Source organism: Branchiostoma floridae, chromosome 4 (genome assembly GCF_000003815.2).
Source record: "Branchiostoma floridae strain S238N-H82 chromosome 4, Bfl_VNyyK, whole genome shotgun sequence".
NCBI lineage: Eukaryota > Metazoa > Chordata > Leptocardii > Amphioxiformes > Branchiostomatidae > Branchiostoma > Branchiostoma floridae.
This window is the reverse complement of record NC_049982.1, coordinates 16,122,102-16,143,396: the sequence shown is the minus strand read 5'-3', so window position 1 is coordinate 16,143,396 and position 21,295 is coordinate 16,122,102. Positions and strand designations below refer to the sequence as shown.

The window sequence follows — 21,295 nt, the reverse complement described above, 5'->3', positions numbered from 1 at the left end:
TCTTTGCCCAAGCTACCTGCATACCTAAAATGCAGGCAATCCGTCGTTCCATTCTGCAGTTATCCTCTTTGGAGTGTCTTGACAAAAATGCCCCTGCAGTTCCACAATTATATGTTAGGAGACTTAAACTTGCCCCACTTTGTCATGACGCTAAAAGCTATCTACCACCCAAATGTCACGATCATATCACGTCCGGGATAAGAGATACATTGAAAAAACTGCTATGATAGAATATTCTCATTAATTATGCAAATGTACTCCTATTTTGCATAATTAGTATTTTATCTTGTACAACATTGTCTAAGGTACCTACATACCAAAAATTATGAAAATCCGTTGTTCCCTTCTTGAGTTATCCTCGTCAGAAGTTTTTGACAAAAATGCCCCTGCTATCCCAAAACTAGACGCTATGTCATTTCTTCCTGAGCACAAGAGCTACCTAATACTCAAAATCCGTGTCCATAGCATGTTCAGAACACCAAGATAGCAAAATCAGGAAGTTGCGCTGCAGTACCAAGGGGAGCCGCTAGGGGTCCAAAATCTAATCATTTCCAGCTTTCATCACACACTACCAACACACCAAGTATGAAACCAATCCACCCAACCGTTCATGAGTTATTTTGTTTACACACAGACACACAGACAGACAAACGTAGGGTAAAATACAACCTCCATGACATTTCATGGAGGTAATAAAAAAGGTGAAGAATAAAGGATGACCACATCAGTAAAGAAAAGCAGAAGTCCACGAAATCTTTAGGATTTTATATTTTCTGTGGCCAACAATATATATTCGTAATATACAAGCAAATATATGGTTTTCACTTTCTAAGATATGTTGTGTTCAAGGGCATCGTATACCGGTGAAACATTTTACATCTTCATTGCTCTCTGCTGCATGAAGGCTTTTCGTTTCAATGGATTAAGTCACACACTTGACAGAATAGGATTATGGGATTTAGATCGTTGTGTTAGAAATAAATTAGTGACGCTTCTTCTCGCTGTTCCTGTCAGTCTGACAATAATTAAGTGTTTTTTTTTACGTGAACGCTGACAGGTCCTCTGGTTGCCATGGAGAGTTGAAATGTCAGGCCTGTACACTCTCTCCAGGCTGGGTATCAGGTGTTCTCCGATAATCAAACAGAGGAGGGCGCTATGATGTGCCTGCGGTACCTCCTGGAGCGGAAATTACCATTGCCTTTCTCATGGACCTTTGTGATCTGATCTAGGGCCTATCTATGGGTAATCAGTGTGCATCGGATTTATCTGTATATCAGGTGAGGCTTAGCCATAGGTAGTGTGCAAAGGAACATATACCATAGAGAGGATCTGCATTTTGCATACGCCTCCTTCCATACTCTCCATCTACATGAAGTTACAAAATGCCACTTACTATATTTGCCTCACTGACGACATTGAGTACATCAAATACAGCCATACATTAATGGCCCCACAATTTAATGTTTCTAATTTCTAACAACGTTTTGATAGTTTGGGAACTTTGTATAGCAAAGGACAGCAAGATAATGCTGCTATTGTTACCGAAACACAATTTAGCACGCAAAACTCTAAGCAACTACGCTTATCTACAAGAAAACCTGTAACCTCTAATATAACATACTGCAGGAAGCCAAACAACAGTTTCACTTGCTGAGGCCCACGCCGATGTCAACACGCCGCCCAGATTTAATTGCTCCAAACTTGACGCGTGGCGCCCGAACGATCTAATTAATTCACCCATAATCACGGCCTCTGCAAATATTAGATCTTTGCATGAATAGGCTCTATGTTATTTTCCGGTTGCCGGGGAAGGTTACGCCAGAGAGTCTGAGGGTCTCAACATTGCCCTAGATGTTTCTCGCGATCATTCTCGGGTGTGTTTTGTGGGTTAAGGACGGAGTTCGGGCTGCTGTGGTGTAAAAGTTCGGCGGTGCTGCTGATATTGAACATTCAGGCTGTGTTATCCTGTACGGTGGTTCCCCGGGGAGACATGACAGGTTGCCTGTCCCACAGGGATGTGCGGAGCGCGTGTTTACCTGCCTGCCTGACAGCAGTGTGCGGGGGACCAGGGGTCGCCTCTACCGGCTCGTGAGTCCGCTATATATCAGGGCCCAGGCATTAGGAAGAAAAAACTATTCGCTCTACCTGATGGCCGAGTGAAAGGGTTCCAGAGCTGCCTTATGTTTGTATAAAAGGGTTCACATGAAAGGTCCTGCGACTTGAGGCCGTCTTGAAGCTTTTGCCCGGACTTACATATCTGTTGGGGCGCAGTCGGCTGGGGTCGGCTCAAGGACCTCTGTACCGGCAGGTAAGGATATTTGTTGCGTTATTCGTTCGAACGGGACCAAATGGATGTCTTTTTACTGTTTTCCTGGCTAAAGGGGGCCAAAATGTATTGAGGTTATTTATTTTATTTTATTTTTTTGGCTTTTAGCGAGCGAAAGTGACCGTGTTAAAGAACGCACTGTCAATCAAGAGTATTTACACCAGATAGATGGGGAGCATAGTGTAGGCTGTAGCCAGTTTTGGAAAATAACAACTATTGGGAACATTGAACAAATTTTAAAAAGGAAGAAATTTGGGACCGGGGCGGAACCGATAGATGCAGCCACGAACCGAGATGCACTAACATTTCTACTTCTGCTGCTGCGGAATATTTTTGCGGAGTTGAGGTTTGCCTGCTAGTGTGTGGGTGGGTGTGCCGATCACGTCCACGGGAAGGGAAGCAAAGGTGAGAGAACCCCCACCGCAGGAGGGATAAGATTTTTATCAGACAGGGACGTCAGACGAGAAATTCCCAGGACAAAGGAATTATCAATATCTCACCAGGTGTTTCTCCGCACGTAGTGTAGTATGCATATCATTGTGTGCAAAGTGTTGTTGTCATCGCTTCATGGCTAAATTGGCTTAAAAAGTCACAGCAAACTTGCATGAGTCGTGTTTGCCGTGTGTGTATAACGTGGAAGTCCAGGGGAAGGTCTTCATCTTATCCTGAGCTCAATATTGACTGCTTGAAACCGCCGGTCAGCGCCCTGACCAGAGCGCCGGCAGGCTATCGACCGACGCCAGTCAGGCCTGTCCACGGAGTGTTCGCAGACTTGTTCAACGATTTTCAGAATCGACTTTGAACCCACCGCGTTAATTAGAAAACCCAACGATGCAGATTACAACCTTGTCCCGATGGCTGCATGAAGATATCGACCCGGCTCCGAGGAAAGTTAAGTAAAGCATGATTAGAGACGTCCTGGCAAAGCGTAATTTCCTAATTACCAGCTAATTATAGGTTTCCCATGCTAATCCTCAAGGTTTCAATTGCTTTGTATGTATACATATATGTATCTGATTCCGTGTAAGCTAATTATGTTTTGAAACAGCTGTCTTACCTTTACTCCTTGTATCCCTCATCCCCTCGCGTTTAAAATCTTCTCTCATACTTGTTCCCCTTCAATCATTGAAAGATGAATTAACGTTAACTACCAAATAATGACTCTTCTACAGCTTTCATTCTCAGATTAGTTTAAGAAATACATTTCCTGTGTCCTTTTGTTTGCATCTAGAGACTGACCGATGGTAAGGACAATGACATTTCAACTATGAGCTTCCGACACCTTAAAAATGAATTACGGAATTGTTGACACTAAACATATTCTACCAACAATGATTTACTGGAAGCGCATATGCCTGTTTCCTATTTTACACATCTCGTCGTCTCAAATTTATATGACCTCCTGTTCGTCGATGTGAAAAGGCCACGTTATCAGCAGGTAGCATTGATCCTGCGCACCTCGCTCCCGGCTCCAGCCGGCTCCAGGCTCCCCCAGCCCGCCAGTAAACACTGTATCATCAGTCCAGGAGTCAGGCACATGTCGGTGTTAGGGATAGAGGGCATCCCACAGTAGAGCCCATAATCCATTGTGAAAGGCTCCAGTTATCGTGTAAAGCAGGTGGACACTGTAAGGAGCTGTCTCCATATTGCGTTACGAGCAGTGTTCATGAATGTGTGAAACTGTTTTAGAATATGTGGACGCAATTTGCCATTCCACTCATTGAATCACAAATCAGTTTATGGAAAAGTTTCCTTAAACCAAGCATTTTTGCATATGTTGTACATGCCTGTAACCGCTAAAGCGAAGGAAATGAATAAATGTGACCAATATGAAATCGATATATATTTTTGCGAGCACTACTGCGTTTTATTGCTGTTCAGATCTAGCGTATGGCTGCTTCTAACCGCACGCAGAACACTTCACCAGTCAAGAGTCGGAACTGTTCGTAACATTCCGACCTTTCATCGATTTGCACCTTAACTTTGATATGAGCTTCGATCGGCAGCTCCTTATGCAGTGATTGGTCTCCCCTTGGTTCTCTCACCTCCAGAAATCCCAGCTCCGATCCCAGGATATTCAGCTCCGGAGAAGAACCAGAGGGTGCGGTGTTGGACGTCACGACTCCGGGAGTGAAGAGCGGACAGGATGACTCCAGTGACCAGGCCACACATGGCAACCGCCGCCCTGCTGCTGGTGCTGTCCGCGGTGCTGAAAGGTAAGGCGTGGTCGGGGTTGGTAGTAGAACGTGTGAAAACCAGACAAAGAGACAGATAAAAGCAGAACAGAAACGCCAGGGGTTCTTGGGAGGACCAAAGCATATTCAGGAATGTCGACAGGGTGATAGTTTTGAGTGGAAAGACGCTTAAAGAAGGGAAATAAATAGTAAGATAGGATCAGAAAAAACGATAGCGTAACTTTACTATAATGGAGAAGACAGAAAGCAGTGGAAGAAGAGGTGAACTGATGACTGATGACTATCGTAAGCATCGTGGTTGGTGCTGTCTACAGCACTGAAAGGTAAGGTGTGGTCAGGGCTGTTAGTAGAACGTGTGAAAACAAGACAAAGAGGCGGGGGAAAGTAGAATAGAAGGACCAGGGTGATTTGGAAGAACCAAGGTATTTTTGAGATGACAGAGTGGGAATTTTGAGTGAAAGACGCTTAAGAGGGGAAAGTAACTGAAGAAATAGTAAGACAGGCTCAGGCAAACTCTGGATCAACTATTACTATATATAGTAGAGACCAGAGAAAGCCGTGGAAGAAGAGGTGAACTGATAAAAAGGTTATCGCAAGCATTTGGGTCACACAGGACATTGAGGTGATGACTTTACCTATCTTTGACCTACTTATTGTAGAGGGAGTATCCACAACAAAGATGGATTAACTCAGGTAATGAACAGTAAACCCCGTTCTCTACTGCCGGTATTTCTTCGGGGACTTGGCCAGACCTTCCGGGTGAGTTTGTCAGAATCGATGTGAGGCTGACAGTTCTTTTAAGCTGCGAATGTCGGCAATTACTGCCGCAGCCTCCGGCACTCCCCAAACCAATTAAGCTCCACATTTGAAACCCAGATTCGGCACGCCGTGAGGGTGATGGATGGAGTTCAGGGCAGGAATGTTTCTCATTAGAAGGTACCCCGTGAAAAATGGTTCTAATTAGCACACGCCACGCGTGTAAAGTTAATGCCAGGTCTAATTTGACTGACAGCTCCGCTTATTGTTCGGGGCAAACAATATCGTTTCCTCGTTGGTGGAATGTGCGAAACATCGTTATACGCTGCTGTATCTATTGCACTTATGACGATTCCAGGTACCTGCATATATATTGAAGTATTGGGTATTGATTTTTGCGTATTTTCCACTTTTTGTGTCACATATCTGTGTGCGATCCCATGAATCAATGCTGCCAGCATCAACCTGCCGCTGTGAGAAACACTACCGCGCAGAATGTGGCATTCCTTTGATATAAAGTAGTCTGGCATGTGATTGGATTTTTACATTAACTTGTATTCATTTATGCACAGAAACACGATCAGAATTTGTAAAACTTGGTTAGACACAGTCCCCGGGGCCCCGTGTGCATGTTTCACTAATCTCATCACCACAGGGAAGCAGTCGGGATGACACGTTCTATCTACTTACTGGAAAACAAAAAACACATTCATTAATCAGAGTTCCACATCTTGTGTACCAACAATTGCACAGGGATTATAAGTAACTAGCGTAAAACCAACCTAACATTGGGCATCATTTATGTATCTTGCATATATTCTACAATGACCTACAATATTCATGCAACTATATATGCATATCATCAACTGCAATCTGGGTATATGCAATGACCACACAAAAAGAAATATCATTGATGATGCAAAAGAAAACAGTATAGTTGACATCTAAGTAGTATACTTTAGGATAGATCTATATGTAGTGTCAAAAAGCCGCATACATTATGCGAAATCCAAAAATCAGATGTCACAGGGCAAGCTTTCATATTTCATATAAGTCCCTGACTTGTTTTCACTAATAAAGAATTCTGTATCCTCTGTTTAACGTAAACCATGGGTGTGATACTGTATAGGTACTCGATGTAGAAAGATTCTGGGGATCTGAGACATTCTCTTCGCGGGGATAATTTACAAACCCAAGTGCGTGCTCAATGGCTAGCTATAGCGATGACAACTTGTAACATCGCATTCAGTACCCTATAGCGTATCTCTAAAAGTAGTCAACTCAGAGGAGATGATTTACTTGGCGCTTCCTCGTTTCTTTTCGCCTTGATTGTGTTACCTTGGTGTTCGACGTTTACACAGTTTGAGAACTGTACTGCATGCGTATTGTTGCCCGTGTACTGGTTCATATGAAAAAAATAACAAGTTGTACCAAGGTGCGCGCACACCGATATCATCGCAGCTTCCTCACTGAAATACTTTATTCCAATAATCCAATATGTCAGAATCGATTTGTGCTATCTCTTCACAATTAAACCCCTGGGCGACGCGTTCCTCCTCATATATCAGATGGTGTACGATTTATTCATCCATTTTGCTTTACCAAACTCCTCGCTACAGAAACCACTAATCCTACAGGCCCAAATTCCAGGGAAACATCTGTTTAGGATTCCTGCAATCGATTCTTTCCATCTGTAGGTCCTTAGAGTCTCAGGAGAGCAGCTCTTATAGATTCTGGAGTGCTCAACCTGCCAATTAACAACATGATTTAAAATTCTAACATCATCGGCAGAGGCTGACGACTTGCAGGAAACATTCAAATGGAGTCTGCGGTTCAATACATGTTTGGAACCAGTGTTTCATTCAGTTTGAAACGAGAGTGTGTTGTTTTACAACCATTACTTCAATAGGTTACTGCAGTAGCTTGCCCACTGCTTTGTGTTAATCACGATGTATATAAATTTCTTTAAAGGGTGACTCTGGAAGCACGATGTATTACATTCCGAAAGCAGACCCCCCCCCCCCCCCCCCTGTTGCAAGCCAAGTTCCTGGTGACGAGCGTAATCAGAGAAAAACGTACTTAAAGCATGGCCATGTAGCGTTACCGTTCCAGTACCTACTGCAACAAAACATATCTGCACTGAATACAACTTTTAGATATGTCGGTTCAAGTAACGATGTGTACCAAGATTACCAGTTACCTTTATACATATACATCTGTGATGTATGAATGTTTATGACCTTTTATGACCGCCTCCACACATGTGGTGGCAGTGGAAGGAGAGTGGTGGATAACAGGCAACTACCTCTACAACCTCAAAAAGGCAATTGGACTAACTTTACCTTTACCTTTATCTTTGCCATACATGACATGTGATTGTCAATGTAAGATGTATATCCTTTTGGCTATACGGCAAATTTGGAACTACACCCGTGTTGACCCTGTACTAACAGCTACAGGCCCAAGTGTTGCATGGGGAGCTATGTTACCCATTACTGCTGTACAAAACGCTGTGATGGTGTATTGGTGAGTTTACTGAGTTCACCAGGTACAAGATCAGCATTATTTCGGCAATCATTTCCCATCTGTGGCCGTGAAAGTGGAATGGAATTAACACGCAATTGTCAAGTGTATTGGAGAATCGGGACTCCTGAAAGGACTGTTTCTGCTCAAGCCTGTGGGTTTCCCAGGAAAGTCTCCCAAGATGATGAATTGTGCAATAGATGGGGAACTGGAATCCAACATGCATGCACCTAAGCTGCCACTGGTAGACCCCCCCCCCCCTGCTCCGGTATTTCCTATCATTTGAGCACCCACTGGACAAAACGCTATAAAAGTTTCTTCAACACCTCGCCGTGACAGCATAGCTCCAATGCCGACTGAACAGACTCACATCTTTGAGTAAATGAGTGTGGTACAGAGTAATTCCGTGGCACATGGATACAACATAAAACACCCACACTTGTGTGACTGTGCCATAACATTACGACCCCAGACCTACTCTCCAAGCAGAGGTTAGGCTCCGGCTGTTTTTTAACGTTTTTTAGTCGTTTTTATCGGGCTTTCTATTTTGTCATTTTTCTTGAAGTACGCCAGGTTTTGACACAGTATTGTCAGCAAGATATAAAAAAATAGAATTCCGATAAAAACGACTAAAAAAACGTTAAAATAACAGCCGGACCCTAACCTCTGCTTGGAGAGTACCCCATACCCCCGGCATCTGAAGTACTGGATTCACCTGTACCCTGTTCCTATGTTCTATCGCTATCTTATCCACTAGCGATGATCCACCACCCTAACGTTATTACTTCAGTAAGACACAAATTACATACGCTGGATGCCATAATGATTGTGTAATTAGTTATCTGTTGTGCACAGACATGGAGACACCACAGAACGTATTGTTGAGTCACGATATTCTATAGGCCCGGGGCACGCCGCCTGAAACTCAAGCTTCACTGAATCTCGATACAGGGCACTTATCGCCTCACGGGTGGCATCGGAAGGGGACATCGATTAAATAATTTAGAAAACGAAATCACCGACAGCGCCATGTGTCAGCGCTTTATGCCGACATAGAACTAATGAAATTTTTACAGGGATCTCGGGCGATACCAGACAAAACACCGGAGAGTTAACTCAGACGTGACTGGGGTCTGTAACCACGACTGCGTTAAGTCTCTTATCTTAACAACATTACTTTTATTGCAGGCAGCTTATGCATACTTGGTGTGTCTATCAAGTAACCTGCAGTACATCCACTTATGTTATTGTCGAGTATAATTGGGGATACTGGCTATAATGGTGGCTCAACACTTGCCTGTTTGGCAGTCAGAATTTTTCTAGATATGGTATTAAAATTCAGAGATGAAGATAGATTGAAATTAGGTACTCTTCAACTCACACATGTCGGCAGTGGTGTGTGTGTGTGTGGGGGGGGGGCGGCGTTATGTTACATGTATTAAAATAGATCATAAAATCCTGGCAAACTGATACTTTGGCGCAATTAGTCAAGGATACATCGGAGGAAAACCAATTCTGATACGGCCAGTGTAAGATATAGGTAGTCAATCGCAACAACTCAAAATGAGTACACAAAACATTCGCTGTGACATGTGCAAGGACGAGCCAGGAGACACGTGTAAGGTAAGACTGTTCACACCGTACTGCACACGTAACATGGTACTCGGGTCAGCTGGTCTTGGCATCATAGATGTTTGCAGACTCTGGCTTGAAAAACTGCGCTTGCGCATAGCCACTAATGACATATCACCGTAAACCATCCGTCTTTCGAGTCGTAATGTCATTTTTTTTCTAATTTGCTTTTTGGACAGACGAGGACAATGTGGCACTGCACTCAAGTTTGAAACTTAAATTCGTAATGTCATCATCACCGGAAATAACCGATCATGTGATTTCTTTTCCACATCGTGGTCTAAATCTGCTATAATTGGTCAAAATTGCAATATGAAGCTTATTTCCATTGTACGTAATTATCAGCTATATATTTTCAATCATCTTCGACTTCGCTCATTACTCCGTTATCTTAGATAACGCATAGCATACACAGTCACACAAATTGTCGGTCACCCGCTTTGACTCGCGACTCACTACACGCACACGGAACTGTTGCGACAAACGACCATATTAGTGAGATTTTAATTTGACGCTGAATTATTAAACAGTCTTCCCGTAATATCATCTCCCTCCCTGCCGCCAGGAGAGCTATTGGGTAACATTACAATGTGACCTACACAAGATGTCACCCTTCAATGTGAAGTGGGTGACATCACAAGATGAAATGTTGCCCCCTCGAAGGACCAGAAAGGAAATATACATGTACTTTCCTGGAGGTTACCCTGCCTGCAAGGTGGGCTAGGCGCCGGTTATAGGAATAGTGTGTTGGAAATAATTATATCATTTGTTATTCTCGTCGAGAATGACTTTGGGATAGGAGTTGGGAGAGGATGGGAATAAATTAAAACACTCCTTATTATCAGATCTGGCGAGTTAAACGTTACAGCATCTCTACATCGTTGTGCATACAAGTTACTCTGATCTGCGTACTTTTTATCGGTTAAGCACATTCGGCCCTTTACAAGCACAAGGAAGTGCAAAATGGTACATCCTCGTCTAATATGACAGCCCATGATAGAGCATGTTCTGCGATTGATGCTTTGCTACTGTTTGTGGTGTAAGCTTGAGTTATGTTTTACATTAAACACATTCTGTAAAACGTCAGGGGTTGATAAATTCAACATGATTTGATTGTAAAGCCTTTGCTAGCCTCTGTATGCTTTCTTACTAAGAGCATGAACCCATGTGAAAGGAAAAGAAAGGGGGAGACCACGAAATGATGTTTTTACCGCCTGTGAGATTTGAGTTGACCCGAATGTTTCCATGTTCTGACCCACATAAATATCCCTGACATGCCGGCATATGCCACAGTCATCGGGCTAATGGTTTTTACTGCGCCCGCAGGTTACTGATAGATATATGGCGAATGTTACTGCTGATAAGCTGATGCAACATCGTCACTTGTTTGGCGGCAAGTGGCGTTAGCTTTTGTACTCCTGTACATGTAGGCTGCTATTCTAAGATCTGATAAAAACAATCAAGAAGGCTTTCAATATGCTTGTTTATTTATGCTGATACCACACTCCCAAGTTTGTCTCTTAACCTTCCCGTTCATCCATGTAAGACCCAGGTCTCCTTTTTGTCCATATCCCGTGGGCTGGTTCAGCCACAACTACCGCATCTCATACGTCATTCCCACTGACCAGTACATCCATGGGCAAATGGTTCATAAATGGTTCCATCCCCGCAGGTTGGAAGGAAGTGTCCTTATAGTCCAGATTGATGACTGAAGTGAAGTCTAGATTGTGGGCAATGGACAATACGAATGGCTGCGATGAAATAACGCACATTTCTTTGTGGTGAAGTGCTCGTATTTTATATGAATCAAAAGCTTACTGCTGTTAGATCGATCTGAGCGGTATGTAAGCTGCCAAGACGCACGACTCTACAGGCGTACTGAGGGTTGGTTATCAATCAATCCTGCATCGGTACTGCCCTGTGACCACTGTACTGAATGACAGGTCTCAGGTCTGGTGTTTGTAGTAGTAATTGTAGGGACGTACTGCATCGTCTGTGGTGTCGTCAAGACTACAACCTAACCGTCAACAGGAAACTTGGCCGTCCTGACAAACGTGATTATATATGCAGCTTGTCAGCGACATTTTGCAATAATCAACTTAAATTCCTTGCTTGTGGATTCTATTATGTATGTATGTTATCACAATACCATTGTCTCCATTCAAGGTCGTGTGCAAAAAATGGAAAACGATGTTTGCGATGATACATTAGAGGAAAAACGTAACGCAAAACAGGTTCGAATCCTGGGAAGTTAGATCTTTGTTGATATATTCATGCCAATTGTACCCAGGGGTGCATATTACATATACATGAGACCAAAAATCGGATTACAAGCGTCTGTAGCTGTGCTGGGGTCGGGGCGCGGAGGCACCACCTATAGTGCAGTCACCGCAATTCAATTTGTCGTGCGGGGAGGGTGATTACCGGATGTTACAGACGGTATTGCTTAGTTTGTCAAATGTTGTGATAATAGAAACAGTTATTACAGTACCCCATAGAGATAACCCCTCATTTTGTCAACATCCCACTCTTGCTGTATCTTCGTCTTCTATCTGCACTCAACTATGTATAGGCTTCAGGTAATATTCTTAGGATTTATGAACACAGCAAGTTTCAGTCTAGTCTGGTGATACTACTGCCGAGTTGATGTTTGATTTGTTACTTCCCGGGAATGTGCGGAAACTCGAAGTACTAACGCGCACCACCAATCATGTGATTACCTACCACTTGGCTTCTATAGCAACAAGCGGAAAACACATGCGTGGGGTATATTGAGACATCAGACAGACATTTCTAAATGTACCATCATTGTTCCCTCTGGCGGCTTTCCCGGAGTTGGACATAAATATCCAGATGTGCCCTTTTCGATGATCACACTTGTACAAAATATCTCCCTTATTTTCTCCCCATCCAAATGTACCCGTGACAAATTTCTAGCACTTCCGCAGTAAATCTTCCAAATGGGTTTGCATAAGAGTGGGGAATGGCTTACATGAAAGCTATGCCGCTGGTAAGATATAATTTACCAGTCGTGTGCAGATAGAGTCCATATGATCCTTTAAAAGTATTGATAAATCATACAGTCAGCGCCTATATAGTTCCAAATGTGTAAGAGTGAATATAGGTGTAATGCCATGTCGTTAACGTTACTTCTGTAGAAATTCAGAGGGGCGAGTAAGAACAGAAAGACCAGAAAGAAACAACACCCCGACTCCCGGGATTCGAACCCGCGCCAAACCCGGGATCACAAAGCCGGATCACAAATCGAACGTGCAAACCGTTCGGCCATAAAGGCTTAAGCCGTTAGGCGTCTTCGGTTTAGCAGTCCTTGAACACCACTGTTACACTTCTAACGCGTTATTGATCTCGGAGCAATCAGTCTTCTTATCAATAGAGTTTCTTAACTAACAGATCCTGCAAATTAAACACCCATTTATTGCCATATAATGAAAATCAACTTTCTTTTTAAATCGGCGGAAGCCTTACGAATGTAAGTCTTGATCATCCCGGTGAAGGATGTAAAATGGTTTGGTACCGTGGACTGATTGCACGTAAATCTGGCTGTCGGCACCCGTGTGTGTGACGGATAGGCGGACCCTCCTGTACAATGCACGGCTGGACATTGCTGTGAAGTATACATCAGAACATAACTACCCTCTCTGTATATGCAAGGCATTGATCGAGAAATACATTCCATGAAACATTGTACCTATATGGTACGCTATTGAAATTCTAATCACATCACCATGAAGTGGCAGCAGTGCAACACAACACTCAGGCGCTAATTAGCCTGATTGGCGGAAAACGAAGCGTCTGTTGGAGAGCTGTCATCAGGCGAGGCAAGCCTGTCATTAACGGGAACATGTAACGCGGCTTATGGCTATCAAGTACTCTCCTCTCGTCGTAAACAACGTCAGGAAAGTGTTCCCCCCGCTCTACTGACAGCGAGCTTTACCAACCTGCTACATAATACTCCACCAAACAATACGCCTAATTTTCAATCTCATCATTTCAGTTTACGTGCGGAAAAGCGTTTAAAATCAATACTGTATTGGGACATATTATCCATTGAAATTTCACAATAGAATGTGAAAGGCATGGCCCATTGCAATGAACATATGGATAACCCAAACATGAATGCTCAGGGAATTGGTCAGGATATAGTGTGAGGCGTAGTTTCTTTCTCCTTGGTGCTGAAAGGCTTTCAATTTTCGAATACTTACTTCCGTACAGTTCACAGCGCCGTCTACCGAGTAGAGCCGGAACCGACCGCAGTTCTCAGAGGACAAACGGCGACCATCCGGTGTTCCTTCAACAGTCTGAGCCCCTCCAGCATTGTGGAATGGTTTGGCCCACCGAACTCGCAGCACATTTCCCAGGGAACTACGGTGGCAGCTGAGTATCCGCGCCACCGTGTTGTGGGCGACACCTCGCGGGGGAACTATGAACTGCAGATCCGCCGCACCCGCCCAGAAGACGAGGGGATGTACAGGTGCAGGACATTCCCGCTTCCGCCTGCGCCGGATGTCAAGCTGACAGTTGTCGGTAGGTACAGACACAGACGCGGACACAGGCGTGGCTTTTCTCCGCTTTCATTACAACCATGGGGTCCAAAACTCATTTTAGTGACACAAATGATCATTAACGTGGTTGGGAACGTATGACCGAAGATCATTACTGCGCTGAATAATGACAATTTAATATCGATTCAACTATCTATGGTAATCTGCCTACTATTTGCCTGTACATAGTAGAGTGGATTCATTCATCAGCTAACCAACGTCTATCGATCGCACCGCCATCGTCCCTGAGTAAGTCATTTTGGAGCCGCATATTTTCAGTTTAGAACTTTTATTCAGCCTGCCAAACCATTTTCGTTGAGTACGACTCCTCTATATCATTTTGACATTTTCTGTTGTTCTTCAGAACCCCTTTCAGGTCCACCCGACATCGTGGGCAATGAAAGACCACAGAGTGCCGGGCAGGGGCTGACGCTCACCTGCCGCGCGGTAGGGGGACGCCCGCCGCCCCGTCTCACATGGTACAACGGCACGGTGCCTTTCAGGTACTGTAAATGCAGAAATGTTCGCGGTGGATTTATGTTCGCGGTTTTCGCGTTGGCCATTTCACCGCGAATTTAAAACCACCGCGAACATTTTTTCAGGGCATTAAGATACTACAGTGTATGGTGCTACCGCGAAATTAAAACCACCACGAAAAGTCCCTTTTCCCGGCCCGCTACCGCGAAATTAAATCCCCGCGAACTTAAATGCATTTACAGTAAGTCGTCAAAGTAGAGGGCCGGGGAAATTAGACCTTGTCCTTGCGTGGTGTTTGATATAAAAAAACTTGCGCCGGGGAAGAGAGACTTTTCCACCTCAGGATTCTACGCAAAAAAATCAGACTTTAAACAGAAAACAAATATATTGAATGTTTTCCGTCGTGAAGCATCATGATACCCCCCCGCCAAAAAAAGTAAATGGAAACATTAAGGGTAGGCCAAAAATTGAGAGGGGGAAAACTGCTTCCCAGATTCCTTGCTTGACACATGTATGATATTAGATGTATGAACCAATCTTCAGATTGCCGGAGTCTGCGCACAACACGTCACCACAGAATAACGAGGTGTCCCTGAGCCTGGCCATCCCGTTCGTGTCCCGCTGGGACAACGCCGCCAACTTCTCCTGCCGGGCCGACCAGGGCCTCCCGACTCTCGTGGAGCCCAGAACTGCCTCCAAGATCCTCTCCGTGCAGTGTGAGTTGGTGTCTAACTACCCTCAGTTATCACGTCATTCAGCACTAAACATAGTTTGCCATAGAGCTCTAGGTTCGTTCTGGAAGCAAAAAACTATCACATCCTTCATCACATGCTTAGGCTAACATCGCATTTCCAAACCAGGGCCCGGCCGGGCTGTTTGTGGAAACGAAAAAAGAAAAGACGTTTTTACGTGCAAATATATACAGATAATGCCAACTGTTAGTAGTATTCTCTTACGTCTAGTAAAGTTTGGTGTCTTTTATATCATACTTTTCGGCCAGGCCCCGGTGTGGAAATGTGGCGTAAGCCTAACATGTACATGTATGACAGCGTCCATGATCTTTTTCTTCCGAACAGTTCCACCTGAGGCCCGTGTATTGGTGACGTCCATGCGAGTCAAGGCGGGACACAGCGTCAACCTGACCTGTGTGGTGAGCAGCAACCCGCCTGCTGTGGTCACGTGGCAGAAGCTCGGGGAGGCGTCTGTGGTGCGGGGGGAGGTTAGGTGAGGCACCTTTCTACAAAACCGAGTGTTCAGAGTGAGGATATTGGACAAGTGTGTTCGTGGATATATATGCCTGTAACAATTACCTGTTTTACATAAACCACACCAGGGGACAAAGTCTACTCATCAGCAACGTCCAGAAGTCCGATGCCGGGGTGTACCGCTGCAAGGCGGAGAACGGCGTTTTACCTGACGGACTGGCGAGAACGACACTTGACGTTCAGTGTGAGTTGACTTGGTGGAGAGATTTGGTAGTAACGTATGTTAGTAGTCTTGTCAGAAGCCCGCTTCTGTTCGGTCAAACAATTTATGTACCAACACGCAGTCAAATCGAGGAAGGTTTTAAGCTTGAACCACCTAATACACAAACTATAACATTCTACTCTAAGCAGTAGTTGCTGTGTAAAAAGACTTTTTATCATTAGAAAAAATGAAATGCACTGAGACAATATAACAGACAGAAGAAGCAGGATAGAACGGATAGAAAAATTAAGGAAAGGGTACCTCGAATTTTCAGTCTCCTCCTTCTGACTCGCCTGCTTATACTTGCTGTGATCTGCTCGGACAGACGCCCCGGATATCAAAGCCACCTTTGCTGAGAAGGTCGTGGTGCTGTACGGACAGGACGGCTACAGTCTGGACTGCACCGCGGAGGGAAACCCACAGCCTATCGTGAGATGGCGGCGGAAGGGAACTAACTTCTACTTAAACAACCCTCTGGTTCTGTCACAAGTTACGTACGATGTAGAGGGGGACTACGCATGCGTCGCTAGTGGCCGTGGATTCCCGGATGTACAGAAGGAAACCTTCATAGACATCATAGGTATACAGTGTTGGAGATAAATACACATGGCTTCTCTTTAAGGCATACTGGCTTTATTGATTAATTTCATTTCTGAATTCAAAAGTCCCTTCTCTAACCTGTACTGACCATGTTACTATCTTCCATGACAGGAAGACCTGATGTTCTAGGTCGGTCCGGTCAGACGCTGTTCGTCACGGAGGGGACAGACGCGACCCTGGTGTGTGAGGTCCGGTCCGACCCCCGGCCGGAGGTCATCACCTGGCTGTGGAGGGATTCCAATGGTGAGTCTCGATGTCACCTACAACGTATACAGTATGTACACTCTCGCCGGATCGGCGTTGTGCTTGTAAAAGACCTTATTACAACTGATCGAACCTGGTAACATCATGAGGCTTTTAGAAATTCTAGGAACACATGGAAATTTGATTGCAATACATGTTTGGAGATTGACATGGTTTTTACCCTTTCTCCTTTCTTCTTGGGTATTAGGTATAAGAAATTAAGTATTGATCTTACTTTGAGAAACAATCAGAAATGGTGAAGAAGACAGACTTACTTTAAACCTTCGAATCTCCCGTACCTTGTTCACGCTCATCGGGCAGTTAAACCCTTAGGGCATTTTGAACCCACCAATTGTCCAAACATACCCGTGCGTGTCTTCAGGTAAAGAGACCATCTTCTTGGGTGCGGAAGAGGACTCCGTCAGCGTGCGGGAGGTACCGATGACTGGGGGCAGGAGGAGCACACTGGTGATACGGGAAGTCGGCGCTGGCCAGGCGGGCAGCTACGTCTGTAAGGCAACCAACATGTTCGGCTCGGACCAACGGGAGTTCCTCATAGAAATACAAGGTACTTCTGTTGTTGATCGCAGAAATAATGCCAGTTGTGTTTCCTGATCTTTAAACCCACCAAATGTATTTATTTCAAGCTGTCCAAACTGAACAATCTTATTTAAATTTGTTTTCTGAAGACTCCCAGGTGCTCCTCATCACCGTGGTTACCGCGACTGTCCTGATCCTCATCGTGGTCACCGTGGTGACCGTCCTGCTGGTGCGGAGGAACAGGTGTCACATCAGCGACCAGGAGTCAGGTCTGGGGTGTTGCCTCTTCTGATAGATGACAGATTGGACAATGATTTCATTATCTTCTCTTTCTGATGTGGCGAAGGCCTTCATCTCCTTTGGGCTTACCACTGAAACACCTGACTATGATAGCTAACGTTGTAAAACCATCTACACAGTTGCCTCCAGCGAGCCTGTATCGAAGCCAATGCCGCCTCTCCCGCCGAAGCACGGCCCCATGGCGCAGGCGCAGGAGAAGCCCCGTGAAATGTCCCTGGAGCTGGACGAGCTGGACGGGACGCTGAAGCCCCGCCCTCCCCCCAGACTGGACAAGGACCCTTACTCCATCGGACTCTCGTATCCAAGTACGCAGCAGTAGCTTGTATTATACATGTTTGAAATATTGTATAATATCCTCTGATAAGTCAGGTATTACACATTCCATATGAAACAAGTAGCAACATGATCAACAGTTAAACAATGAAAGTTGACTTATCAACATTAAAGAATCGTGTATACCTAAGTGCACGTGATAGATTGTCCCGTGGTCGGACAAGAGTAAATGCCTGTATAATGTATTGCGGAGTACCCTGTTCCATTACAGCACAGTTATTGTAGTGAGATGTGTAATGGTAAACTACAGTGCATTTGTAGTTTTGTGCATTGTGTGCAATAGCAGAGCATTGTAGACAAAAGAAGACTGTTGTTCTTCCCTGTAGGACTAATACACGCCCTGCCGGCCTACTCTGTGAAGGACCAGCAGATGAAGACTTCTGATAACAACTCCCCTCTGGATGACAGCGGAAACCCGGTACAGACAAGGGTACGTCATGGGACCATTGTAGCATCTACCTGCATCTACCCATCGTTTCGTGCGCTAACCATTGTGTAATGCGTTCTTGCATTGTTTCTCTCTGTTTGTTAGCTTTGTTTGTTTGCATCACAACATTCTTAATTATAGCATTATTGATTATTGATGTACATGCTGCTCTTTGCTATTGCATTCAATACCAGTTTGTAGGCTGTACAGACTGGACCGAGTTTGTAATACAGAGTTATAGGATACAAGGATACGATAACACTATTCAACGTTTAGTACCCTAACAAAAGTGTCATGCTTCTACATTGTTATTACGTTATCAGCTCCAAGCGAAAGGTGATGAGTAACAGGTCGAATACTTCGCGTCCAATGACTGTTTATGTATGTCTCCTCATATCCAGGAAGGGTCGGGAATAGAGAGCTGGAAGCTGACTGAGGCAAATAGTAGACGACCTCCAAACTACCATGAAATCCACGTGCTGGAGTGACCAAACCTTAGACTGTCCCTACAATAATCCACAACATTACAGCAAAACTATCACCATCTGTTGAATTTTCGAAAGCAGTAGATTAGTTGCGACTGTTCCTGCAGCTCGCTCGAAGGCGCAATGATATCATGACGTGCATATGGCATGTGCGTTTGCAACTTGATAGCTGTACATAGGAACGATTTTATATCAGCTTTCCGTCATTTTGTAATGTTGACTATGCTACTATTGTGTACGTAATACATGTAGGTAAAACAACGTGAAGAACGCTAGCTGAGAAAAATCTAGTGATAAACTACGACAGAACTGGGGAGGAAGCAGATTATGAAGTGGCTTGAAAAAAATGGAGACACAAGATGGTTTCATTATCTATGAAAAGATGGCAAAACACTTTCTTTGACTCCTTTCTCTGTTTGACAGCAATCATTGAATAATATATTGTCAAGAAAAAGTCCCCCTGCGGGTTTCGATTCAACCAGGAATAGTCTACACATTTGCCCATGTAAGTATTTGTAGCATTGTGCCATGTCACATCTGTGCCAGACACAGGAGAGACGTGTTAGGTTAGGTCGTGTAGAGTCCTGTAGCGCCGCATTGTCTCCGACTTTGTCATGACCATGGTGTGTAACAGAGAAGTGCTTCTTGTTGCTCTGACATTGCTGTGATATTTTCGTCATTTATCTAGGCACACTGTGGCACGGTTTGATTAAGGCCATGATGGATAGAATTTGTACTCATGGAATAAAAATATTCAAACCTAATCAACGACTTATTTTACCACTGATTAAAAACCAATTTGTAAAGACAATTTGTGATACTTCATATGGTCTTACCGTTTAAAACTCAGGGGCACCGGTATTGTTGGTGTGTTGTTCAACTAAAAGGACATAGGTACAAGTTTTCATGATATGTCAATCAGCACCATGGACAGGGATACCAGTCCTCTTGGTGTGTAGTTCATCTTTGGGGACAAGGGCACCAGCCTTGTTGGTGAGTCATTCAGAACCAATGATCGGGTCATCAGTCTTGTTTGTGTTATCCAGCACCAGAGACAGGGGCACTTATCTTGCTGGTTCTGGTGTCATATAGCACCATGGCCTGGGATGTCATTCTTGTTGGTCTGCAATTCAACACCAGGGGCTGGGTGTAAACGTCTTCCTGGTATGAAATTAAGCACAGGGACAGGATTACCCATCTTGTTGATGTGTAAGTCAGAGACACCAGTGTTTCTGATGTGTTATTTAGCACCAGGGGTGGATTAGAGTCTTATTGGCATGTCCCTCAGAGACTGTTCTTGTCGATTTGATTTTCAGCACCAAGGACAGGGGGCAACAGTCCTACACGGCTCTAACAGAATGGAGACTGAGCCAAAATATATCCCACATAGCTGCATTTATTGGCAATGGACATATTAACTGGCACTGATAGTGTGCAACACACCCAAGTATGTACATATTACACTTAACATATGTACACAAATTTAGATTTTCATGGCAGAATGCAACAAGGACGGCAATAAATATACAATTCAGATCAGTAGCATATCACATTGCTTCATTTTGAGGTAAGACATCATATGACTCTACAACCAGTTATGTTGGACCCTTATGATACAGATAATTTTGTAATGAACAGAAATACACATTTGTAAAGGAAGTGTGAAGTAGAATCTCTGTTAAATGGAGGGTTTCTTTCCAACCATGCTGCCTTGTATGTTTGTCACATCTACTTGCTCTTTACAACTTTAAATTGTAAACCCTATAAAGTCTATGAAGCATAGCCTGTCTATATAGTGATAACATATAACACCAAGAATTACTTCCACGGATAGTTTAGCTACGGAATTCTACATCATGTAATATTGACATTCCATTTAAATGTACACATAAGTTATATACAATTATTACAATTATTAAATGTAATAGGACCTACAGGACTTGGACACACCCCTACAGTAGTGTAACAGGCAGTGGACAAGTCAGACCACACAGTACAGTTCCACCACAGCTGGGTTAGTTCCAGTTCAGTACAAGACCCCCTCACACAGACAGGAGACACAAGTCCCTGACAGACTAGTCCACCCTCCCACCACTGCAACAACCTGACATGGTTGTGGGGTGAAGTGAGGATGGGGCCCGACATCCCGATTGGCAGATCGGGTGCAGGGCAGCCATCTCTCACTGCACGGCGCAAACATATCAGATCGATGGTGCAGTGGGAGAGGTTGGACAGTCTGTAAGAGACGAGAGCCTCCTGTCTGTGGAGTTGGTCCTGACGTCCCCTTCCCCACCCCAACTGTGCGTGCAACACCTGTAGGTTTTGTTGCAGTATTGCAGTAGAACAATAATTATGACTCACATATACCTGATGCTGAACGATAAGGTGGGGATATTAAAATCAGATTCTGTTTTCTAGCATAATTTGTC

General features: G+C 44.2%; 1 protein-coding gene across 1 annotated transcript; it reads left to right on the top strand.

Moving 5' to 3' along the window:
- The first annotated feature begins 1,606 nt into the window (after positions 1-1,606).
- Positions 1,607-19,630, top strand: LOC118414192 (irregular chiasm C-roughest protein-like). Its single transcript, XM_035818057.1, has 14 exons — positions 1,607-2,308; positions 4,378-4,542; positions 13,666-13,977; positions 14,359-14,497; positions 15,015-15,187; positions 15,548-15,695; positions 15,805-15,920; positions 16,264-16,518; positions 16,650-16,781; positions 17,164-17,349; positions 17,471-17,590; positions 17,741-17,926; positions 18,281-18,384; positions 18,783-19,630. Exons 2-14 carry the CDS (start codon positions 4,473-4,475, stop codon positions 18,867-18,869), a joined length of 2,028 nt encoding a protein of 675 aa, XP_035673950.1. The 5' UTR covers positions 1,607-2,308; positions 4,378-4,472; the 3' UTR covers positions 18,870-19,630.
- The last annotated feature ends 1,665 nt before the right edge of the window (positions 19,631-21,295 follow it).

What these genes read in the sequence shown, in the direction of transcription:
- LOC118414192 (XM_035818057.1), top strand. Translation starts at nt 4,473, where the DNA reads ATGACTCCAGTGACCAGGCCACACATGGCAACCGCCGCCCTGCTGCTG. An exon ending in GCTGTCCGCGGTGCTGAAAG is followed by an intron (nt 4,543 to 13,665) that starts GTAAGGCGTGGT and finishes ACTTCCGTACAG; the next exon opens with TTCACAGCGCCGTCTACCGA. An exon ending in CAAGATCCTCTCCGTGCAGT is followed by an intron (nt 15,188 to 15,547) that starts GTGAGTTGGTGT and finishes TCTTCCGAACAG; the next exon opens with TTCCACCTGAGGCCCGTGTA.